Genomic DNA, 24589 nt, shown 5'->3' with positions numbered 1-24589 from the left:
GTACACTGCAGACATGGACAGATGGACGGGGGGACGGACAGACACACACACACAGACAGTAATCAACTCACAGAGCCAGCAGCCGTCCAATATAATGAGAGCTGGTCAGTGGGGGTAATGCATGAGGAGGTACTTACAGGGGGACAGGCACACAGGGATGGATGGGGGCTAAAGGAACTCACATACTGTAGTCAGCAGTGGAGCAAGCCAAACTGCCTAAGGCCAACACATTGTAATATCCCCTTTACTGTCATCTCAGCTGCTGGTTAGCATTTAGCATGCTAGTCTATCCCCTACAGAGTGGAGATGGAAAACCAGGGAGGCCCATAGGAGATGTCGCTGTACTTATTGGGAAAATAATCAACACAGTTGAGGTGCCATTTCCAGTGCCAGAGAATGTGTTTTTCCATTAATATTATTATATTATATTAAGTCTCATTTTGCTTCAGACAATTAACATGTTTTAATTGACTGCATTTTAATTGACTGTACACTCCAAACTGAGGAATGCCCAAACGACATACATATACCCCACCTGTATGTGTATGATATGAATTGTATACTGGTTTGTCTTTAGTAGAGTCCCTTGTCATAGAGGTTTCACTATGGAGACACCTTGGCACAGATCTGCCCTGCACTGTGGGCATGTAACTGCCTGGCACAGTACACTTGACCTAGTAACAACACTGTGCCAAGTCCTAATCATCACAGTTTATAGTGGCCAAACACTCTGGGAGACTCTGAGACTGGTCTACTGGTCTGCTGCACACAAGCCATATACTCTCAACACTACACACATAAATACCTGGTGTTGTATTTATAATTTGTATTATTGGGATATTACGTGCTTTATGTTTGGATTGTCAACAACTTTTGACCTTTGAACACATTTATTAACCCGTTGGAAAAAGTACATTTCCAACATAATAATTAGAACTTCTCTCCAGTTTAAATGGTGTTTCCTGCATATTTCCCACTGGTTGTAAATTCATACAGAGAGAACAGAAGGGGACCTTGTGCCGTCCCATACGTGAGAGAGCAGTGGCTGCTGGGAGCTGGCTGGGTGAGGAAGGACTCCCCTGAGTAGCCATTACAGGCCAATAGAGCTATTTGAGGGAAAATAACTGATAGAAATAAGAGGGGCTCCGTCAGGGTAGAGAAGGGGGGAATGGAAAAGCAGGAGAGAAAGGCAATTGAGGAGAAAAGACAGAGAACAGACCAAAATGGAGAGAGGCAAGAGTGTGTCAAAAAGACATGCACAAGAAGAAAGAGACATGGCATGGGAAGGAGAAAGAGAGAAAAAATGTCAAATAAAGAGAAAGGAATGGCTAGGGAGCAGGAGAGAGGGAAAGGGGGAGAGGGTTAGAGGGAGTGGGGATGGAATGTTGAGGGGAGGAATGGAAATGTCTGCTCTCAGCAAAACCTAGAGCCAGAGAGCTTTAAAAAATGGCAAACCAAATAAACAAATAAATAAATATCTCTGCCAAGGATCCGCGAGACAGAAAAACTGTACTGAACCAGATTAGAAAAGAGGCTGGGGATAGAAGGAGGAAAGGAGAGGGGTCCCCTATCAAAAACAGCCCTCTGTTTTTTAACTGTCAGATGGTCTAAATATGGCCTAAAATATCATCACTAATCACGACTGAAACCAAGATTATCAGGAAGAGTTGAGCTCTAGTTAAACCTGGATCAAACCTGTGAGTAGAGCATTCATTGTAAGGTGATGGACTGGGTGCTCTGTCTGAATGGAGTGGAGTCTAGTGTTGAGAGGACAACAGCAAGTCTCCTGTTACAGGTAGTGGCTACTAATCCCAAGATAACCTTAGCTTCTAATTGTGTAAGTGGAGCTGAATTTGTCACAGAACAGTCATTACTTAGTTACCACAGTCCTCACGCTGTAACCTAATCCATCTGGCCACGCATACTGTGTGTGTGTGCATGCGTGTGCACGTGTGTGTATCTGTGTGTGTGTGTAGTAAGAAATGCTAATGTGGAGGTCATGCAGTATATTCCAGTCTGCCTAGAATGCACCAGCAGAAATGTATTTCCTAGAAAGCATATAGGGCTTTTTCATGTTAAGGGGAAGTGGTCTAGGCCTCCCCTGGTGTCTTTATCAGTGTGTTAACAGGAGGTGATGACAGAAAGGGACCAGACCAACTCCCATTTACACACATGGCCTGGCTATATGGAATCAATCAACACTACATGACCACTATAGAGGGAATTCACTATACTGAATAATGATCTATCATTTGGCAATTAGAATGTCTGTATTTTTATCTTCTAAGTAAGATCACTGAGTTCTACTGTTCAGTGTACAAATGTTCAGCAGCCAAACTTAGAGGAGCAGCCATATTCTCCAGGCATTGATGATGATAAGGGTGTACTGTTTGGGGCCCATACAGGGGTGTGTTGCTAAGAACGGGGTGTGAATGGGTGCCTTGAGAGGGGTGCGTTCAGGGAAAGGGGGGCTAGACTACACACTGGGAGTGCTTACTGCTAAGGAGCTCTGGGAATTCAAACAAGCATTAAAGGCATAGGTTGAGAGGGGTGCATAGTGCATACAGGGGTTGCATGCTGCTGTTTACACACAGGGAAGGCTATATGGGGGGTCACGGGGTAGGGATAGGGTGTGTGTGTTCAGAGGGGGGTACTGGTCCCTCTCTCTACAGATGATGATGGGACAGCGGAGGAGGCCAGGGGACGGAGGGGGAGGGGGGTGACTGATGGCCCAACCTAGTCTCAGAGCATTTCGTATTATTCTGTATGTAAATCAGTGACATTCCATTTAGTATGATATGTTATGTTTCGTATGGTATGTATTCATTTGTGGATGTCCATCACTCATTTCATATGATATTTTACGAATTACAATTGTTATTATTTTTTACAAATTTGCTAAACATACAATATGTTACAAATTAGCAAAAAGTTAAATATGTTAAGAATTTGCCAAACGTATGATATGTTACGCATTCTAGCTATGTGGCTAACATTAGCTAGCTGGCTAGCATTAGCTAGGCTAGGTTTTAGGGTTAAGGTTAAGTTTAAGTTTAGGAGTTAGGTTAAAGGGTTAAGGTTAGGGTTAGGGGAAGGGTTAGCTAAAAGGGTTAAGGTTAGGGTTAGGGTTAGGGGAAGGGTTAGCTAACATGGTAAGAAGTTGAAAAGTAGCTAAAAAGTAGTAAGTAGTTGAGAAACTGCTCATTAGCTAAAATGCTAAAGTTATCCATGATGAGATTCGAACTCGCAACATTTGCGAGTTGCTAGACATTTGTGTTATACCCATCCACCCCAACCAACCACCCTACTTTCGTTTTTGCCTTAAGTAACCATCTGTCTTATGTAACCATACCAAACATAACATATCATATTAATTTGAGTGTCCCGGATTTACCTTTACTATGTTACGTCTAGTCTATGTGACCAGGCTGGATGGCCAGATGGGCCCCTCTAAAGTAGCTCTCCTCTGGGACAGCTCTGGCATTTCCTGCCTAGGCAGTCACACACACACACGCACACTCACTCACGATTGCACACACGCACACACCACATACTTCCCTATTACGCACAACGTTAAGAGCTATATATACAGAAGCAAGAACCATTCCCTCACCTACACACTCACACACAAAATAGCCCCTTACTTCTCTCTTTCACAAAACCTCTCCTACTCTCTTTTTTGCTGCTCTTCTTTTCTGCATCTCTTTGATCCTTTACTCTCCTCTTACTTCCTCCTCTTCACCCTTCATTCTTTCCTCTACTACTAATCACTCTGCTCATCTCCAACCTCTCACATTCTCCTCCTTTCTGCCCTCTCTATCTCTTCTGCTTCTATTCTTAACACTGTCCTCTCTGCATTTCTTCCCACAATACCTCTTCTTCTCTTGCTCTCTGTGTTCCTCTCTCATCTCTCCACTTCATCCCCATCCTCCCCTCTTCTTCTCCCACTCTCCATGTCCCTCACTCCCCATCTTCTCATCTCTTCCCTTCTACTCACTCAATCAACTTAACAAACAACAACCTTGGCTCTCCCAGCAGGATCACCATGACAACAGTGCCACCCCCCCAAAGCATACTTAGCTTTGATGCTACTTAACACTGTCAGACTGCTCTGAGCTGAGTGAAGGGAAGAGAGAGATAGAGAGAAAGGGGGAGGGAGAGGGTGAAGTAGGGGTGTGCCTGATGATTTTATAACACTATAATTATTGAACATTATAACCACGTTGAACATTGTGGAGAGATTAATTGCTGTCAAACGGTTCTAGTCAAGCCAAACCAACGCAAAACAAGACGGAGACCCACCAAGTTTCAGCATGCCTCTCCTCGGTTAGAACCCCTCACGTCACTCCTGTCAAAGTCTTCACCCTGGCTCATCATTTATCAAACAATGTTATGTAATGTGGTATACCTCACTGACACTAACAAGAGATGTGTGTGCTGCCTCATACAGCAACTGGCTAACAATGGAAGAATGTGAGTAGCAGTGGTCAACTTTTCTGGTAATATCTGGACTGGAATCATATTTGCTTAGAGTCAGAGCAGCTGAAATGTCTCCAGAAGATTACCCACTTCCAGAGCTCTGGCTGAGGCTAAAACTGTAAGAGCATCATTTCCATAACCTCTTAGTTCCTCTGACATGAGCCATCTGTGTGTGGAGACCACAGTGGACACGCAACAACAGAGTACATTGTGTTTTCTATCGCCCAGCCTCCACACTGAGCCTCAGCCCAGTCAGCAGCAGCAGCACAGTGGAACGGCACAGTCTGCTTTATGGCAGCATACAGTGTTTCCAGTCCCACAAGAGAAGTGGATTGAGGCCCAATAGGGGGTATGTTCCTGGGAGGGAATACAATGTGTGTGTGAGATTGTGAGGCTTTGAGGCTTGTGTGTGTGTGTGTGTGTGTGTGTGTGTGTGTGTGTGTGTGCAATGTGTGTGTGAGATTGTGAGGCTTTGAGGCTTGTGTGTGTGTGTGTGTGTGTGTGTGTGTGTGTGTGTGTGTGTGTGTGTGTGTGTGTGCATGTGTGCATGTGTGTGCATGTTGACTACTTCATATGGACAGTGATGTCATGCTCGGTCTAGCTCAGACATCCCAGAGCAATGTCTCAGTAGGGCCGAGCGCTGACACACATCTTACACTGACTCTAGATCAGTGCCAGAGCAGTGTGTCAGTATGGCCAAGCCCTGACACACGTCTTACACTGACTCTAGATCAGCCTGTTTTAGGCGAGACACACTGACACACAGCTGCCTTTTTGGCAGAAATGCCTCCTGGAACAAGTGAACTTTAATGTGCCTTAATAACAAACTTGTATTCCATCCATAAATACGAATAAAGTTAAATTACGAGCCTAGTTGGTTTAGCCACAGAAAAAGACAGGAACCTTCCCGCTAGCCATGATTGGCTGAGATAATGGATAGGCTGGACATGCCGGGAGATGAGTTTGGATTTGTCTGCCATGTAGCATGCTTCTGTCTATAACGTGAGCTGTTCAGTATGTGTTGACAGTCCTTTCTTTTTTTTGGAAAGATATAACGTTAGCCATCAAGAACTACAAAAAATTTGCTACTTTTCTCAACAACATTGATGCCCTTTAATTTAGTAGGCGCTATCGACAGATCAGTTGGAAAAAGTGATGGGCTACTTTCTGCACACGCCAGGTACCGTGAACCGGAGTGACTTGACACAACACTGGCCAAACAAGATGTAGCTACAAACAAAATGGAGTTAAATGGTTCCAGTCTGCAGTGAGCGTTCATCCATGTATACAGGTAAGAGTCTAGCTACATTTTCAGATATACATTTCTAATTTTGTCAGAAAGTTGTTTTTATTGCAAGTTAAAGAGTACTGTTAGTTAGCTAGCAAACATTAGCTTGCTGGCTCGCTAGCTAACGTTATGTGTATGATCTGTGTAGTAATATTATTCGAATCAGAAATCTATTTGCATTGCTAGTTATAGCTAGCTAATATTAGCTAGCTAACATTGAACCTAGTTTGTTGGCTTTAGCTACCTGCAGATTCATACTACAGCTATGACATTTTTTGTATTGGTAGTAGTATGAGTTGGGATAATGCCGGTTCATTGTTTAGCTAGCTAGCTACCTACCTAGCTAGCTACATGTCAAAAAAAAAACTCCACTTCGGCCAGATTATTACATGACCAATCAAATTAGCCAGGTGTGTCTGGGGGTGATTACGGCCATCTATTGTATTTCATGAACATGTGTGTACATGTCTAGACAATAGTGACCCATCCACTTAGCTAGATGTGGCTGGGGGATGGTTATAGCATTTCCTTCACATGACCCATCAATTTAGACAAGTGTGTTGGGTAAGTGTCAACTAATAATGATATAATATTTCATGTGATAACATATTTTTATCTAGACACTTTCTGTAAGGGTTGGGGTGAGGTGTGACCCATGTGCGGTGCAGGATACACAGTAGGCAGAGATGGTGAAACAAGGATCTTTACTGGTGGTCCCGAAGCCAAAATACAAAATAACAGACTTATAAGTCTCCAAAAACCGTCTGACAGCCAAAATACAAAATACTACCTAAGACTGAAACAAATAATGAAACAGGGAGAACACTTCTCAAGTACCTGTACATAGATCTCCGATCAGATACTGAATAGTACTGCTGGACATAGAGAAACTAACAGAGAAAACTGAGCAAGGGAACACAGGGAAGTGAGGGCATAAATACACAGGTGAACCGATAGACACAGGTGACACCAATAGGATCATGATTAGTCCCGACTGTGATGAGGAGGTGCCTAAGGTTGTCGGAGGATGACACCTAGTGGGTCGCTCCGTAACTGCGACCCCCTCCTGTAACAACTTTTTGTTTTTGATATTGCTACTATGCAAGTAACCACTTCACTGTACCGTTTACACCTTCTGTATCCTGTGCATGTGACAAATAAACTTCGAACTAGCCCTTATTAAACTCACCAGATCATTTTAACTCGTTTGACTGCTATGATTAAGCAATAAGGCACAAGGGGGTATGGTATATGGCCAATATACCACGACTAAGGGCTGTTCTTAAGCATGACGCAAAACGGAGTGCTTGGATACAGCCGTTAGCTGTGGTATATTGGCCATATTCCACAAACCCCCGGGGTGCCTTTTGCTATTATAAACTGATTACCAATGTAATTAGAACAGTAAAAATTATTTTTTGTCATACCGGTGGTATATACTCTGATATACCACAGCTTTCAGCCAATCAGCATTTAGGGCTCGAATCAGGTTTATAATTGTAAATAAATCCCCTTTGCACATGTGCATAACTAAAGATAAATCCGACAGGAGAGTTTGAGTGATGAAAGTTGGACAGAGGATCTCAAAATCTCTGAGCAAGAAACACTTGGACGAACATCAAAAAACACACACACACACCTCTCCCTCCGGCCCTCCCCACTACTCAGTCACTCAGCAACAGCCTGCCTCACTGCCTGACAGTCAGCAGCAGGTCACAGTGAAACATATATTTTTTAAGGAAATTCCATGGCTGCCGCGGGGCAACTTAGAAATAGCCCAAAAAACCTGCAACTGGCGACCAATACATTTTCACCCGCGACATCGTTTCAAAGTAGCCCAATTATGCGGGAAAACCGTGAACATGGCAACACTGACTGCAATAGCTCTGATAGGTTGGAGGATGTCCTCCGGAAGTTGTCATAATTACTAGTTAATGTGTAAGTCTATGGAAGGGGGTGAAAACCATGAGCATCTTAGGTTTTGTATTGAAGTCAATGTACCCAGAGGAGGACAGATGGTAGCTGTCCTCCGAATACACCATGGTGCTACCCTACAGAGTGCTGCTACAGAGTGCTGCTGCAAATGTAGATCTTCATTGCAAAACAGTGTGTTTTAATCAATTATTTGGTGACGTGAATATATTTAGTATACACTACCGGTCAAAAGTTTTAAAACACCTACTCATTTAAGTTTTTTTCTTAATTTTTACTATTTTCTACATTGTAGAATAATAGTGAAGACATCAAAACTATGAAATAACACAATAGGAATCATGTAGTAACCAAAAAAGTGTTAAACAAATCCAAATATATTTTAGATTTTAGATCCTTCAAAGTAGCCACCCTTTGCCTTGATGACAGCTTTGAACACTCTTCGCATTCTCTCAACCAGCTTCATGAGGTAGTCACCTGGAATGCATTTCAATTAACAGGTGTGCCTTCTTAAAAGTTCATTTGTGGAATTTATTTCCTTCTTAATGTGTTTGAGCCAATCAGTTGTGTTGTAACAAGGTGGGGGGCTATACAGAAGATAGCCTTATTTGGTAAAAGACCAAGTCCATATTATGGCAAGAACCCCTCAAATAAGCAAAGAGAAATGACAGTCCATCATTACTTTAAGACATGAAGGTCAGTCAATACGGAACATTTCAAGAACTTAGAACGTTTCTTCAAGTGCAGTTGCAAAAACCATCAAGCGCTATGATGAAACTGGCTCTCATGAGGACCGCCACAGGAATGGAAGACCCAGAGTTACCTCTGCTGCAGAGGATAAGTTCATTAGAGTTACCAGCCTCAGAAATTGCAGCCCAAATAAATGCTTCAAAGAGTTCAAGTAACAGACACATCTCAACATCAAATGTTCAGAGGAGACGGTGTGAATCAGGCCTTCATGGTCGAATTGCTGTAAAGAAACCACTACTAAAGGACACCAATAAGAAGAAGAGACTTGCTTTGGCCAAGATACATGAGCAATGGACATTTGATTTTTGGTTCCAACCGCCATGTCTTTGTGAGATGCGGTGTGGGTGAATGGATGATCTCCGCATGTGTAGTTCCCACCGTAAAGCATGGAGGAGGAGGTGTGTAAGGGCTATTTTACCAAGAAGGAGAGTGATGGAGTGCTGCATCAGATGACCTGGCCTCCATAATCCCCTGACCTCAACCAAATTGAGATGGTTTGGGATGAGTCAGACCGCAACGTGAAGGAAAAGCAGCCTACAAGTACTCAGCATATGTGGGAACTCCTTCAAGACTGTTGGAAAAGCATTCCAGGTGAAGCTGGTTGAGAGAATGCCAAGAGTGTGCAAAGCTGTCATCAAGGCAAAGAGTGGCTATTTGAAGAATCTCAAATATAAAATATATTTTGATTTGTTGAACACTTTTTTGGTTACTACATGATTCCATATGTGGTATTTCATAGTTTTGATGTCTTCACTATTATTGTACAATGTAAAAAATAGTAACAAATTAAGAAAAACCCTTGAATGAGTAGGTGTTCTAAAACTTCTGACTGGTAGTGTAGTTTTATCTAAAAAGGATAACTTTTTTAATGTTTCACTATTTTAATTTTTTATGAAATTCACTGAGGAGGATGGTCCTCCCCTTCCTCCTCTGAGGAGCCTCCACTGGGTTAAATTGTTAAAAGTAGTCCTTGTGCATAGAGTTGTATGGTTTGTTAAACTTTGAAATCAATGGTCTTTTTTTGGTATATATTTAAAGTGAAAAATCTGAGTCTCAGCGCAATTCCATTATCATGGAATTTCCCAAATATAGTTGGAAACACACACGCATGCACACACGCACACACATGCACACACACACATGCACACACTCTCTCACACAAACACTGTTTGTATAAGAATCATGTCTCATCATGCCAGACCTGAAATTACCTGACAGCCTCCACAACAACCCTTCACACATAAACAGTGTTTAAGAAAGCAGTAGGCAGTTGTTTAAAGATTAACATCACTTCAGTTTCAAAGCTGACTTAAACATGGGAGCCATGCCCTCTACAGCAACCCCCATCACTAGCATAATCATCAACCTGCCATAGACATATCTGGATGCCACCCTGCTAGGGCATCACCTGAGAAAGTGATGCCTAGAGAAAGAAAATAGAGAAATAATAGAAATGTAATCATAAATACACAATAAATAACAATAACTTGGCTATATACACAGGGTACAAGTACCAAATCGATGTGCAGGGGTACAAGGTAATTGAGGTAGATATGTACATTTAACTAGGAATAAAGTGACTAGGCAACAGGATATATAATAAACAGTAGCAGCAGCGTAAGTGATGAGTCCAAAAAAAATTGTGCAAGGGCAGAGCTGTGCATACGCCTGTATGGGAACCCTATCTCTTCCTTAATGTGCACTGATCAAGCCCCCATTCTCTTTAGCATCTCTCCCACACTTCACCCAACCGTATACACATCCGGTACTGTAAAAAGCCCTCATCCCCCACTTATAATCAGTAGAATCATAACTAACTACACAGGAAGTGAGTGAGGTCTGGGCACCTGCCCATAAGGACTAGTGTTGTCACGATACAATACTTTTGACTTAGATACCGCTACCAGGTTTAGTATTGATACTCAATACAAAAACGATACTCGATACTCGATGCCAAAACGATACCGCCGCAAAAAAAAAAAACGTAGTCACAGAATAACCTTTGGGTATCTTTTGAGTTTTTGTCATACTGTGATATGGTGATTTGAAGGAGTCAGGCGCAGGAGGGTAAATTACAGAATAACAGGATTTATTCCGGAATAAATGACGCAATAAAGCGTCAAAACAGTCCAGTGTGCAAAACAGGCGCACTGAAACTAAGAAGGCACACAGGGAAAATAACCCGGTGATACAACATTCAAGGAGCTCCACCAAGCTTCACTAATCTCACAATATACTATCACACACAAAGACAAGGGGGCAGAGGGAACACTTATACAGGTACTGATGACGGGATATGAACCAGGTGTGTGTAATAAACAAGACAAAACAAATGGAATGATGAGATGAGGAGCGGCAGTGGCTAGAAGGCCGGTGACGACGAATGCCGAAGCCTGCCCAAACAATTAGAGGAGGCAGCCTCGGAGGAAGTCGTGACACGTACTTTGTTTGAAGTTCTAGCATGAATATAATGGTAGGCTGACTCGCTGTAGCTAATGGAGTTGTGGCACTTGACTTCTGTATTTAAAATAAGAGAAACCAATAATGAGATGTAGAAATGTAGCCTAAAATCCTTCTACAAAACCATACATGAGACTCAAGAGCAAACAAAATAATTGTACAATTAAATCTAAACTGTTTTAAAATGTAATTTGATACATATCAATATATATATTTCAGTTTATCATTGCCATTTTAAGAAGATATCTTACATTTCAAAATAAGACGCTGCCCCTTTAAGACAGATCGAATCTGATCACCAGGATCCATTCCACCGTGGGAAGCTTGTGTGTAACTGTGAATAAGCATAGCTAGAGATAAACTCTGTGGACACGTATGTGTTTGTGTGCCTGTGTGTGTGTGTGTGTGTGTGCGTGAGTTTGTGTGTCTGCCATTGTGATTAGCAGCAACGACACTCAAAGGTCTAAGTGGCTCAGACATTGGGATAACTCTAAATAGCAGCCAGAAAGATAATGGTTGTTTAGGTCCACGCATGTTTGACTGTGACCAGTGTCATAATCACACACTGCATAAGAACACACATTCACTTGCCCACACACACACGCACGCACGCACACATACACACACACACACACACACACACACACACACACACACAGTCCCCGCAGTCACAGGTGTGTGTCGTCTACCAGGTAACCTTAGACACTGGCACCCTAAACGTCTCCCAAACACAAACACCTGGGGGTGACTGGGATAAAACCACCAAAACCATTTCAGATCAACAGGTGATTCCTCTCACACAACATCAAAGGCCTTACTGTGACAGATAGGACAGGAGGGGGGGGCTCAGTGTTGTTTAATGACTTAGATAAATTGCATTATAGCATTACATTCCCAAAGACTTATCCACCGGATGGGGACACACAGTATAATAAGGTATTATAATTCTAACAGGTTAAGCAACATAATTGGGAAATAATATGGCAGAAAAAAGAATGGAAGAGTAGTGAGAATTGGAGGGGTTCCCAAAGGTTGAGGACTTGTTCGTTCAGGCCTTTCATGAAACTATAAGAAGTCCTACATAATATGCACTACTAGCTATATCTCCAAAGACTGCATTTTTAGGTTTCTCCCTACTATGTACATGGCATGGCATGTGTTGTTCTTCCATTCTGAGAGTCAAACTGTGTGTCATCCTCTGGAAATTCCTACACTGTCAGATCATTGAGGAGTTGTCCTTGCCTGTTGCTAACAAGATGTAATTTAAACAAGATCTTCCTTGGAACAGGGAATGAGTGAGTGTGTCATGCTGGATTCAAACCAAAGAGTGTGTGAAAACTATGGCTGGCACAATTACCGTATAACCGTGTAACTGACAGTTATGGATGAAGACCGTCATGAAAATAAAATAACCGTCATAACCATTAAAAAATATATATTATTATTATTATTTATTTATTTATTTTTGTCCTTTTTTTGGGAACATCCAGCTGATTGAAGACGGGACGGCCGGGCATTCTTGCGGTTGAGTCCGTTTTTGCGGTAACATGGACTCTTAACAACGTGATTAAACTTTGTTGCTCCTTGCTGAAACAACCAAGGTGTTGTAGAACCTCTAACCCTGGCAATTTGACTGGTAAACTCTTGTGTAAACTAGCAATGGCTGCCTGGTATTGTGATGCAATAATTCCCATGGTATTGTAATGTTCATTCAAATTATGTTAACTGATGTGGCTCATGCAATGGAATGTATTTTTTGTAATGTCAGTTGAGTAGAATCAACAAATCACAACACATATTGATGGGTACACTTTAACTTCCTACTTTGCTCCTATGGGTACACTCACATAGCCCGCCAGTCCACCTATTAAGCCATCATTGACTTGAATGGGGACCCCCGTTCTATTCATTCTGTTTTTATGGCAGCACATGTAGTCAGGAGCGGAGAGGAGAAAATGTGCTATTTGAATGGCTATTACAGAGACCGCAGTCATTTAGCTGGCCAGTTACCATCATCCAAAATTCCAAGACCGTCACAGCCCTAGTGAGAACAACAAAGACAAGAAATGATAGGATACACTAAAACAAAGATTGCACCATTTTCTTTGGACTGCCTGTGACCCTTTAACACAATATAATAACACATTCTACCAAATCATTGCAACTTCTCAAAAACGTATCTAAGCTTTTGGAAGGGAACAACATCTCACTTCTCTTTTGAAAACACTCGTTATCACATTTCCACACACTTTCACAGTTATCAAATGTGTGCCGTATCGCCATCCAAATCAGCAGTGGTTAGATGTTTGCAACTACTCAAACCCAACTCATTGTGAAAATGCTCCCCCACCCACGCTCATCCATAGACAACACATAGTCTGCCAAGAGCAGTGGGGAGAACAAGGTGTATTTTACAGTGTTCAAAGTCACCAGAGCCCACAGATGGTTAGATACAGCCCACACCCAACAGTGATGAATAGGGGTCACGCTCTTATTGAGCTCAATATGAATCCCATGCGATAATGTGCAAAGCAAGAGCTGTACACTTTTAGTCTGATTAAACATTTATAGAGCTTCGCTCTGAAGTGAACTGCTTATGTTCCTATCTGTTTTCATAAGGTCTACTTAGGGTTGAAAAGGAGGGTATATTCCTGGAAACCTTATACATTTACCAGTAAACTACCAGAATGTTGGTCTCTTTCAAGGATTTTATGTAATCTATCATCAGACATCTAGTGGCCCTTTTGGGTACTTCAGATTATCACAGTATCACAGTAAACAGTATCACTGTAATAATCTCTGGCCCTTTGTGTGGTTTTATCACATTTAATTGAATGTGATTATTAAAAAATAAAAAATAGAATAACAAAGCTGTAAATCATTGTCTTAAATATAAACCCTCAATTTTGTGAATACCATTGGTGTTTAATATGAGGGTTTCAGCATGAAATATCCTTTACAGTTTACTACAGTGCATTTGGAAAGTATTCAGACCCCTTTACTTTTTCCACATTGTTACGTTACAGCCTTATTCTAAAATTGATTAAATAAATAAAATTCCTCATGAATCTACACACAATATCCCACAATGACAAAGCGAAAACAGGCTTTTATAATTTTATAAAAAACAGAAATACCTTATTTACATAAGTATTCAGACCCTTTGCTATGAGACTCGAAATTTAGCTCAGGGGCATCCTGTTTCCATTGATCATCCTTGAAATGTTTCTACACACCTGTTTATATAAGGTCCCACAGTTGAGAGTGCATGTCAGAGCAAAAACCAAGCCATGAGGTCGAAGGAATTGTCTGTAGAGCTCAGAAACAGGATTGTGTCGAGGCACAGATCTTGGGAAGGGTACCAAAATAATTCTGCAGCATTGAAGTTCCCAAAGAACACAGTAGCCGCCATCATTCTTAAATGGAAGAAGTTTGGAACCACCAAGACTCTTCCTAGAGCTGGCCGCCCGGCCAAACTGAGCAATCGGGGAGAAGGGCCTTGGTCAGGGAGGTGACCAAGAACCCGATGGTCACTCTGACAGAGCTCCAGAGTTCCTCTGTGGAGATGAGCGAAACTTCCAGAAGGACAACCATCTCTGCAACACTCCGCCAATCAGGCCTTTATGGGAGAGTGGCCAGACGGAAGCTAGTAAAAGGCACATGACAGCCCGCTTGGAGTTTGCCAAATGGCACGTAAAGGACTCTCAGACCATGAGAAACAAGATTCTCTGGTTTGATGAAACCAAGATTGAACTCTTTGGCCTGAATGCCAAGCGTCATGCCTGGCACCATCCCTACGGTGAAGCATAGTGGTTGTAGCATCATGCTGTGGGGATGTTTTTCAGCGGCAGGGACTGGGAGACTAGTCAGGATCGAGGGAAAGATGAACGGAGCAAAGTACAGAGAGATCCTTAATGAAAACCTGCTCCAGAGGGCTCAGGACCTCAGAATGGGGCAGGACAACAGAACAACAACCCTAAGCACACAGCCAAGACAACGCAGGAGTGGCTTCGGGACAAGTCTCTGAATGTCCTTGAGTTGCCCAGCTTGAACCCGATCAAACATCTCTTGAGAGACCTGAAAATAGCTGTGCAGCGACGCTCCCCATCCAACCTGACAGAGCTTGAGAGGATCTACAGAGAAAAATTGGAGAAACTCCCCAAACACATGTGTGCCAAGCTTGTAACGTCATACCCAAGAAGACTTGAGGCTGTAATCTCTGCCAAAGGTGCTTCAACTAAGTACTGAGTAAAGTGTCTGAATAACTATGTAAATGTGATACCAGTTTTTTTTATTTTATACATTTGCTAAAATTTACAAAAAACTGTTTTTGCTTTGTCATTATGGGGTATTGTGTGTAAATTGATGAGGGAAAAAAACAATTTAATACATTTTAGAATAAGGCTGTAACGTAACAAAATGTGGAAAAATTAATGCACAGTATGAATGCACTGTATGTCAATATGTACAGTGCCTTCAGAAAGTATTCACACCCCTTGATTTTTTCCACAATTTGTTTTGTTACAGCCTGAATTTAAAATGTATTAAATTAAGATTTTGTGTCACTGACCTTGACACAATACCCCATAATGTCAAAGTGGAATTTTGTTATATAAATAAAAAAAGCAGACTGAATATCCCTTTGAGCATGGTGAAGTTATCAATTACGCTTTAGATGGTGTATCAATACACTCAGTCACTACAAAGATACAGGCGTCCTTCCTAACTCAGTTGCTGGAGAGGAAGGAAACTGCTCAGGGATTTCCCCATGGGGCCAATGGTGAATTTAAAACAGTTACAGAGTTTAATGGCTGTGATAGGAAAAAACGGAGGATGGATCAATAATAGGGCTCTCCCCAACAACAAAAAAATCTTGGTCTACCGAAAATCTTCATCAACCAATAGATTTTTCCATATATAAAGTGGGGAGAACAAGTATTTGATACACTGCCGATTTTGCAGGTTTTCCTACTTACAAAGCATGTAGAGGTCTGTAATTTTTATCATAGGTACACTTCAACTGTGAGAGACGGAATCTAGAACAAAAATCCAGAAAATCACATTGTATGATTTTTAAGTAATTAATTTGCATTTTATTGAATGACTATACGTATTTGATACATCAGAAAAGCAGAACTTAATATTTGGTACAGAAACCTTTGTTTGCAATTACAGAGATCATAAGTTTCCTGTAGGTCTTGACCAGGTTTGCACACACTGCAGCAGGGATTTTGGCCCACTCCTCCATACAGACCTTCTCCAGATCCTTCAGGTTTCGGGGCTGTCGCTGGGCAATACGGACTTTCAGCTCCCTCCAAAGATTGTATATTGGGTTCAGGTCTGGAGACTGGCTAGGCCACTCCAGGACCTTGAGATGCTTCTTACGGAGCCACTCCTTAGTTGCCCTGGCTGTGCGTTTCTTGTCATTGTCATGCTGGAAGACCCAGCCACGACCCATCTTCAATGCTCTTACTGAGGGAAGGAGGTTGTTGGCCAAGATCTCGCGATACATGGCCCCATCCATCCTCCCCTCAATACGATGCAGTCGTCCTGTCCCCTTTGCAGAAAAGCATCCCCAAAGAATGATGTTTCCACCTCCATGCTTCACGGTTGGGATGGTGTTCTTGGTGTTGTACTCATCCTTCTTCTTCCTCCAAACACGGCGAGTGGAGTTTAGACCAAAAAGCTCTATTTTTGTCTCATCAGACCACATGACCTTCTCCCATTCCTCCTCTGGATCATCCAGATGGTCATTGGCAAACTTCAGACGGGCCTGGACATGCGCTGGTTTGAGCAGGGGGACCTTGCGTGCGCTGCAGGATTTTAATCCATGACGGCGTAGTGTGTTACTAATGGTTTTCTTTGAGACTGTGGTCCCAGCTCTCTTCAGGTCATTGACCAGGTCCTGCTGTGTAGTTCTGGGCTGATCCCTCACCTTCCTCACGATCATTGATGCCCCACGAGGTGAGATCTTGCATGGAGCCCCAGACCGAGGGTGATTGACCGTCATCTTGAACTTCTTCCATTTTCTAATAATTGCGCCAACAGTTGTTGCCTTCTCACCAAGCTGCTTGCCTATTGTCGTGTAGCCCATCCCAGCCTTGTGCAGGTCTACAATTTTATCCCTGATGTCCTTACACAGCTCTCTGGTCTTGGCCATTGTGGAGAGGTTGGAGTCTGTTTGATTGAGTGTGTGGACAGGTGTCTTTTATACAGGTAACGAGTTCAAACAGGTGCAGTTAATACAGGTAATGAGTGGAGAACAGGAGGGTTTCTTAAAGAAAAACTAACAGGTCTGTGAGAGCCGGAATTCTTACTGGTTGGTAGGTGATCAAATACTTATGTCATGCAATAAAATGCAAATTAATTACTTAAAAATCATACAATGTGATTTTCTGGATTTTTGGATTTTCTGGATTTTTCTGGACCTCTACATGCTTTGTAAGTAGGAAAACCTGCAAAATCGGCAGTGTATCAAATACTTGTTCTCCCCACTGTAGACACATCCTATGTGTTTTAATCAAATCAACTATATGCACTGAGCATGTTTGATGCTTTAAGCGCACTGTTTGATTAAATAATTAAGACACACAAATGACTAGAGGGAGTCTGACAGCAATTTATTTGATTGTGCTCAGACTTGCTGCACTGTGTTAAAAACAATGACAGCGAGTGACTGTGTGACTAGCAGCCGTTGTCTCTCTTTCCTCCATGCTACAGCGACCACCACAGAATATCAACAGTGTTAATCGCACTGTCCATGTTGCTGAAGCTGCAACATGTAATTACAGCAATTTCTGACTGAAAAGTTATGTTACCGAAATCCCTCATTTGTTTAGGAAAAACAGTCCTATTACCTCAACCCTTGCTCTCTTTACGTGACACATGTATGCATCGCATGCACGTGACCAATGGGGCCTGACCTATAGCATATCATAATCACATCAATAAAACAATGTACACAGCACTAAATAAATTCTAAGCGTACCAGAGAGTCTGCTGCAATGCTTACTTAAATAAACAGTCACATTCATTCGTGAATGCAATTTCTGACATGGAACAGTTTATTTATTGTTTACGCTAATTATGCAAGGGTCACTTTATTATTTATTAAGCTGGTTGAGAGAATGCCAAGAGTGTGCAAAGCTGTCATCAAGGCAAATGGTTTTTACTTTGAAGAATCTGAAATATAACATATATTTTGATTTGTTTAACACTTTTTTGGTTACTGCATGACTCCATATGTGTTTTCATAGTTTTGATGTTTTCACTATTATTCTACAATGTAAACAAATTTAAAAATAAAGAAAAACCCTTGAATGAGTAGGTGTGTCCAAACTTTTGACTGGTAGTGTAAGTATTGAAATATAGGCCTAAGTAAGTTACGGTATTAAGACTAAACAGTATGTGCTCTTTGGCCTGCAGGCTGCTATACTAAGCCTACTAATGATAACGATATGACTTATTATTATTATCATGATGATCATAATAATTATAGTAACAATAACAAGAAGATCAAGAAAAAATTGGGTTATTATTATTAATATACTTTTTCTGACAATTTGGTAGAGTGTAAACAACACTAAATAAATTATAAGTAATACCAGAGAGGCTGTTCTAATGAACAGAAAAACAGCTACATTTGTGAAATTGTTTATCCCACATGTTGTGGTTATGAGGCTTGGTGCTCACAGAATCAGTAGGCTATTAAACAAACACTCAAACAGAAGCAGGATCTGTCTTATTTCTGTAGATATATATGGATGATTTACAGTATGAAGCCAGGCACATTTAAGAGTTACGCTATTGATTATAGACCTAATTAAGTTAGCGTATCCTCTCTCCTCACTTTTCTTAGAAAATTAAGGCAAGTGCTGTTTTCTCGTCTCCTAACTCCGCTGCTGCCTCCGCCACATTCTTCTCAACACCAATCAGCTGGTTAACTTTGCTATAATGCACATAGCAACATGGTCTAGGAAAAGGTGTGGACAGCGACCACTATCCAATGCGAGAAAGTGCATTTGTTTTAAAATAATATTATTTGTTATTAATGTTGCACACCATTGTTCTTATGTAATATAACCATATACAATTTCAGTAGCACATGTCTTCGTGATGGACTGTGCCATCCCCACGGCCTCCACAATGGATTAGTCCACTCAGACAGGTGCAAATCAGACAATTGTCTTGTACACCATGAAATTATATGTATTGTTTGCTATTGCTCGACTAAAGAAATCTCGGTCGACCAACAGCCTATTGACTATTGGTCAGCCCTAATCAACAACATTGTAAATACTCCACAATACTAACCTAAATGACAGGGTGAAAAGAAGGAAGCCTGTACAGAATAAAAATATTCCAAAACATGCATCCTGTTTGTAATAAGGCACTAAAGTAATACTGCAAAAGAAATTGAAAATAAATTAACTTTTTGTCCTGAATATAATTTGGGCAAATCCAACATAACACATCACTGAGTACCACTCTTCATATTTTCAAGCATGGTGGTGTCTGCATCGTGTTATGGGTATGCTTGTCATCGGCAAGGACTGGGGAGTTATTTAGGATAATAATAAACGTAATAGAGCTAAGCACAAGTAAAATCCTAGAGGAAAAACTGGTCCAGTCTGCTGTCCAACAGACACTGGGAGACAAAATGCACCTTTCAGCAGGAAGGACAATAACCTAAAAAACAAGGACAAATATACACTGGAGTTGCTTATAAAGACGACATTGAATGTTCCTGAGTGGCCTAGTTACAGTTTTGAAAATCTATGGCAAGACTTGAAAATGGCTGTCTAACAATGATCAACAACCAACATGACAGAGCTTGAAGAATTTTTTTAAGGATAATGGGCAAATATTGTACAACCCAGGTATGCAAAGCTCTTAAAGACTTACTCAAAAACACTCACAGCTGTAATCGCTACCAAAGGTGATTCTAACATGTATCGACTCAGGGGGTTGAATACTTATCTAAGCAAGATATATTAGTATTTCATTTTTCATATATTGTTTTTAGAATCGTCAAATGTCCTTCTTCCACTTTGACATTGTTGTGGATCGTTGACAAAACAGGACATTTAAATACATTTGAATCCCACTTTGTAACATAACAAAATGTGTAAAAAGTCAAGGGGTGTGAATACTTTCTGAAGGCACTGTATTTGTTGTCAATGTTTTGAATACCATTTAAAAAAGTTATTCAAGTATAAATTACTAAAGTTACAATAGATTGGCATAGATTTTCTGTTAATTACCTAAACTATTGAAGATTCTGGTAACTTTGGTAAATTACCGGTAGCTTTGCAACCCTAGTACTACTGGATTGGTACAACAATACTCTGTCTATTTGGTAGGCCTACAACACTGCTGCCTATATATGCTGTCTGCCTGACAGAGTACACCCAAAAACTACGTCAGAGAAACTATATTTCGATCGTGAAATTCTCGCAGAAACATTCCTTAAGTCTACACAGTGCCCAGTTCTTTTGGATGGAAAGTAAATTAAAGTGTGTCTGCCTTTGATCAGCATTAGGAGCATGGCTACTGACTGAGGTATTTTATGGAGTCATGAAAAGTGAGAAAGGGGAATTTTTCAGCCCTCTGTAGCTAAAATAAGCTGTAGCTGTACTTTTATGAGGGTTACAAAGCAGAATGCAGAAGCGTGTGAGCTAATCGTGTGCATGAGAAAGCTTACTTCAACAATTTCCATTTACAGCCTTGTACATCGCCATATATGTCTCTTTGGACTTAGAGTAAGTGTCTGTTTTACAAAGTTACAGTAGTAGGGTGTATGTTGATGTAATTTCGACTACTGCTTCATACATTGACACACACACAAATAACACACACCACACACACCAGTTTGGAGGTTCTGTGTGAAGCAGTCTAGAGTCTGCAGTCGTTAAAGGGAACAACGAGAGACCTCCGGAGCTGTGTTGTTGAATAGGCAGCCTCCCCTATTCTTAGGTGCCTTCCCATACAGAGGCTGTTTCCTATTCACAACACAAGGTCATTAGATAATACACAGTGGGGACCTCAAGACCAACATGGTGGGGGTGTGAGGATCATGCTACAAAACAACTCACACTCCCCCTTCTCGGTCTCTCTACACACACACAGGAATTATGATGTCATTATTACGCCCCCTTCTCAATTCAGTCCAGTGTTGTTCAGCCTTTCAGAGTGGGTTTCCTCTCTGTGTGCTGTGTGTGTGTGTGTGTGTGTGTGTGTGTGTGTGTGTGTGAGTGTGTGAGTGTGTTAGTGTGTGTGAGAGAGAGAGAGAGAGAGAGAGAGAGAGAGAGAGAGAGAGAGAGAGAGAGAGAGAGAGAGAGAGAGAGAGAGAGAGAGAGAGAGAGAGAGAGAGAGAGAGAGAGAGAGAGAGAGAGATATTCACTGAGTGTTTGGTAAGACTCACACACAGGACTAACTCAGGCCTCACTGGCATCTCTTAGCTCCCAGCATGCTCTACTTTGGTGATCACAATAACTAATGCTGAGGGAGCACTATGGCCTATTGATTTACACTGATGCTCAACTCAGGAATGAGAAAACAATAAGGGGGGAGAGAGAGGAGAGGGAGGAAGAGAGACAGACAGACAGACAGACAGACAGACAGACAGACAGACAGACAGACAGACAGACAGACAGACAGACAGACAGACAGACAGACAGAGGATTGAGATTGAGAAACGTGAAATACAGCGAGACACTTGTACTACATTTGTAGTAATTGGGCTCTCATCCACATGAGCAAACAATTAGGTTCGGGCCCTGCTACAATCCACTAAAGCCAGTATGTGTCATCAGTAGAGACAAGTACGTGGACACAGCACAGTCATGGTAGCAGCCCAGTTACTGTAGGGATAGCTTGGCAGCCAATGACGGAGTTGGCAGCCAAGTCACCATGACGACGGAGCTGCCAAGCCTCATTTCAAAAACTCTAGTCTGCGCCCAACTCCGTGGATGAAATCATCGTGGAGTTGAGGTACTTGGCAATGACACGACGTACCCCTGCTCGTCTACATTTCTCTGTCAGCCTACTCTTTGTTGGAGGGATATTTACTTAGTTCAATGTTTGAGAAAGCATGGATAACTTTTTAAGTAGTTTCAAGAGGTTTTTGAATCTATAGAGCAGTTATTATGCATTCATGAATCATCAACATATTTTCTATGATCTTCAACATCATACGACCTATAACAGTTTGTTGAAAAATACAGCCACTAAGCTACATAACCTTGGAAGGGTGATAGATGGGTGGTAAGCCACAAAGCGGACCCCACAAATCATGATGACATCACCATGGCGACATATCTCTATTATCTATAATTATGTGGGATCATGTCAACATAACAGAGAGATCACCCACATTCAGAAGTTCATCAAAGAAACAGGGCACTAATTGAGCATAATTGAAGGTGTCCTAAATATGTGTCTCTGAGCTATCACCACAGGGTTCAAACATATTTTTTTGTTTGCCTGCGCTACAGATGGCTAAGAAGGCTATATTGGTCCCTAATACAGGACTAGTAAAGGCCCAGTGCACTACTTTTGTATTTTGCATTTATTTTATTCTGATTTTTAAGGGGGTGCACCCTCAGCACCCCTACATCCTGCGGCTATGGGATCAAAGGCAGGAAGATTGGTCCATTAAAGTGGATTTGCAAATATTAGCCTACCAATGGAATTCAGGAGGGGAAATGAATAGGCTATTTATTCTCCAGTACAATGCATGTTATTCTAGGCATCAATGCTGTTCGTGTGTGTGTCTGTGGGTGCGTGGTTAGTCCAATTTTGATAACCTCTCTGTGTTGAATTACAATCCATCTCAAAGATCGCCATGTAGGCAGACACCCGAGCTGTGCGCTGAGCACAAATAATAAAGTCAAAGAGCCCTGGGGAGAATAGCCGGGTCACTACACCCGAGGCCGGCAGAGCGCCGGCCAGGTGCTAGAGGCGAGCCATGCACGCCACACAGGTAGCCAAAAGTTTGGCACGCGCACTAACATCCTTCATTGGTTTTATGGTAAAGACACTCTGCAGACTACCTGCACTAACGCCTCCATCATACCTACAGTATTTTTTGAGCAAAATGGTACACAGCATCATCTGGATATGTGTGCAACAAAAGTTAAACATTCACCTTTTGCTACAATTTCTGTCAAGCTGTCAACGCATAAAATGTGATGCCTACGTTCGATAAATCCAACGTATGCGCCACACAGAACGCACCTCAACTACACTGCCTTTGCAATGCAATGTTGCAAGGCAAACGCAGCGTTCCATTGTAAATGAATGTACTTCTGGTGTACCAAAATGCCATAACACTATCGGTGTGATCGAGGCGTAACTGTGCCACCTGAATTGCCCTGACTATCACTGCCAGTCTGGCACTATACATAGCCTATATCTAGACCTAGAGCACCGTTTTCTGTTATACTTTGACTACCGCCATAATCTTTCCACTCCTGGAACCAATCAAATCAAGCTTGAATTACACAACACCTTCTCCTCTTATAAACGCGAAAACAAGATCCAAATGCACGGACCGTTAACGCAGTGCTTAATGTAACCGGATATTTATGTAAGGAACTGTCAAACTATTATTTAGAAACTTTCTTATGAGACTCAAAAGTGAGATTAAAACCTAAAAATAGCAATGCTTTGTATACTCACTAACTTGAGCTTGCAACTACATTCAGGCACTTAAGAGCAAATAAGTAGCTTTAAGCCTACCAGTTGGTTGATGAGCGGGGGTTGAGAATGTCCTCTTTGGCCGTGAGCAGTGACAGGCTATAGGTATCGAGGTTAATCGCTCGCATAGTGATAGTAAAGTTTTCTACAATCCACTCCCGAAGATTTCTTCACTTCTCTAGTCACACTAGAAACGTACTAGAAACGTAACACGGCCACACCGAAACACTTACGCGCGTTCACGGCCGGGAGAACGATTAGTAAGTAGGCTTATCTCATGCAAAGTAGTGGAAGTATCAAGTGGAGAAGAAGGTGACAGTCCGCCAGCAAGCTATGCAGGCTGCACACACACACACTGGGTTGTTGAGGCTGTTGCAGACTTTCAGCAGTGAGATGGAAATACGTTTTCACCAAAAGCTCCACCTCCTCCAGACAAGTTCGGGGAAAGCTCAGATATATTCTAGCTGGTTCTGGTCCCCACTTCAACTATACACACCCAGTGGCGACCTGTCATTCAGGGTAGGTGAGCCCCAACTGTTTTGAGCCCCACATTTTTAGCTAAAATAAATCAAGAAATAATATTTGTGGGTTGCCTGTTTTGCATGTTATTTTTGCATTAATACCTAATGTTCTCTAGTTACGCTGTGATTGGCTCAGTGTTCTGTCACTCATGGGGACACTACATCACTGCCAAATCTAAGGGTAGAGCTCGAAAATTCAAGCCCCTTGGGTGCTGCCATAGAATTACATTAGAAGTGCCCATCCAAGAAGGCTCAACGTCATTGGCCACAAATAAAATGACATCAAATCACATAATATCTACAGTAGCTTTGATTGGACTGATCATGTCAACATCATACTTTCAAAATCTTAGCTAGCAGTCATCATCATGAATCAAGTCGACAATCTACTGGCAAATCCTTTTTAATCCTTGTCATATGAAGATAAATAATGAATAGAAATTATAGATACAACGTATCG

The 24589-nt window shown here is 41.7% G+C and overlaps 1 protein-coding gene across 1 annotated transcript in view; it reads right to left on the bottom strand.

Annotated features, from left to right (window-relative positions):
* LOC121587519 (drebrin-like protein B) overlaps nucleotides 1-23996 on the bottom strand; it is a 75882-nt gene extending 51886 nt beyond the window's left edge. Inside the window, exon 1 of the mRNA XM_041904528.2 lies at nucleotides 23651-23996. Within this exon, the coding sequence (XP_041760462.1) occupies nucleotides 23651-23736 (86 nt within the window). The 5' untranslated portion in view covers nucleotides 23737-23996. The remainder of the gene's footprint in view (nucleotides 1-23650) is intronic.
* Between the last annotated feature and the right edge of the window lie 593 nt (nucleotides 23997-24589).

The sequence above is a fragment of the Coregonus clupeaformis genome, chromosome 18, assembly GCF_020615455.1.
Source record: "Coregonus clupeaformis isolate EN_2021a chromosome 18, ASM2061545v1, whole genome shotgun sequence".
Lineage (NCBI taxonomy): Eukaryota > Metazoa > Chordata > Actinopteri > Salmoniformes > Salmonidae > Coregonus > Coregonus clupeaformis.
This window is presented reverse-complemented; position numbering and strand designations above follow the sequence as displayed.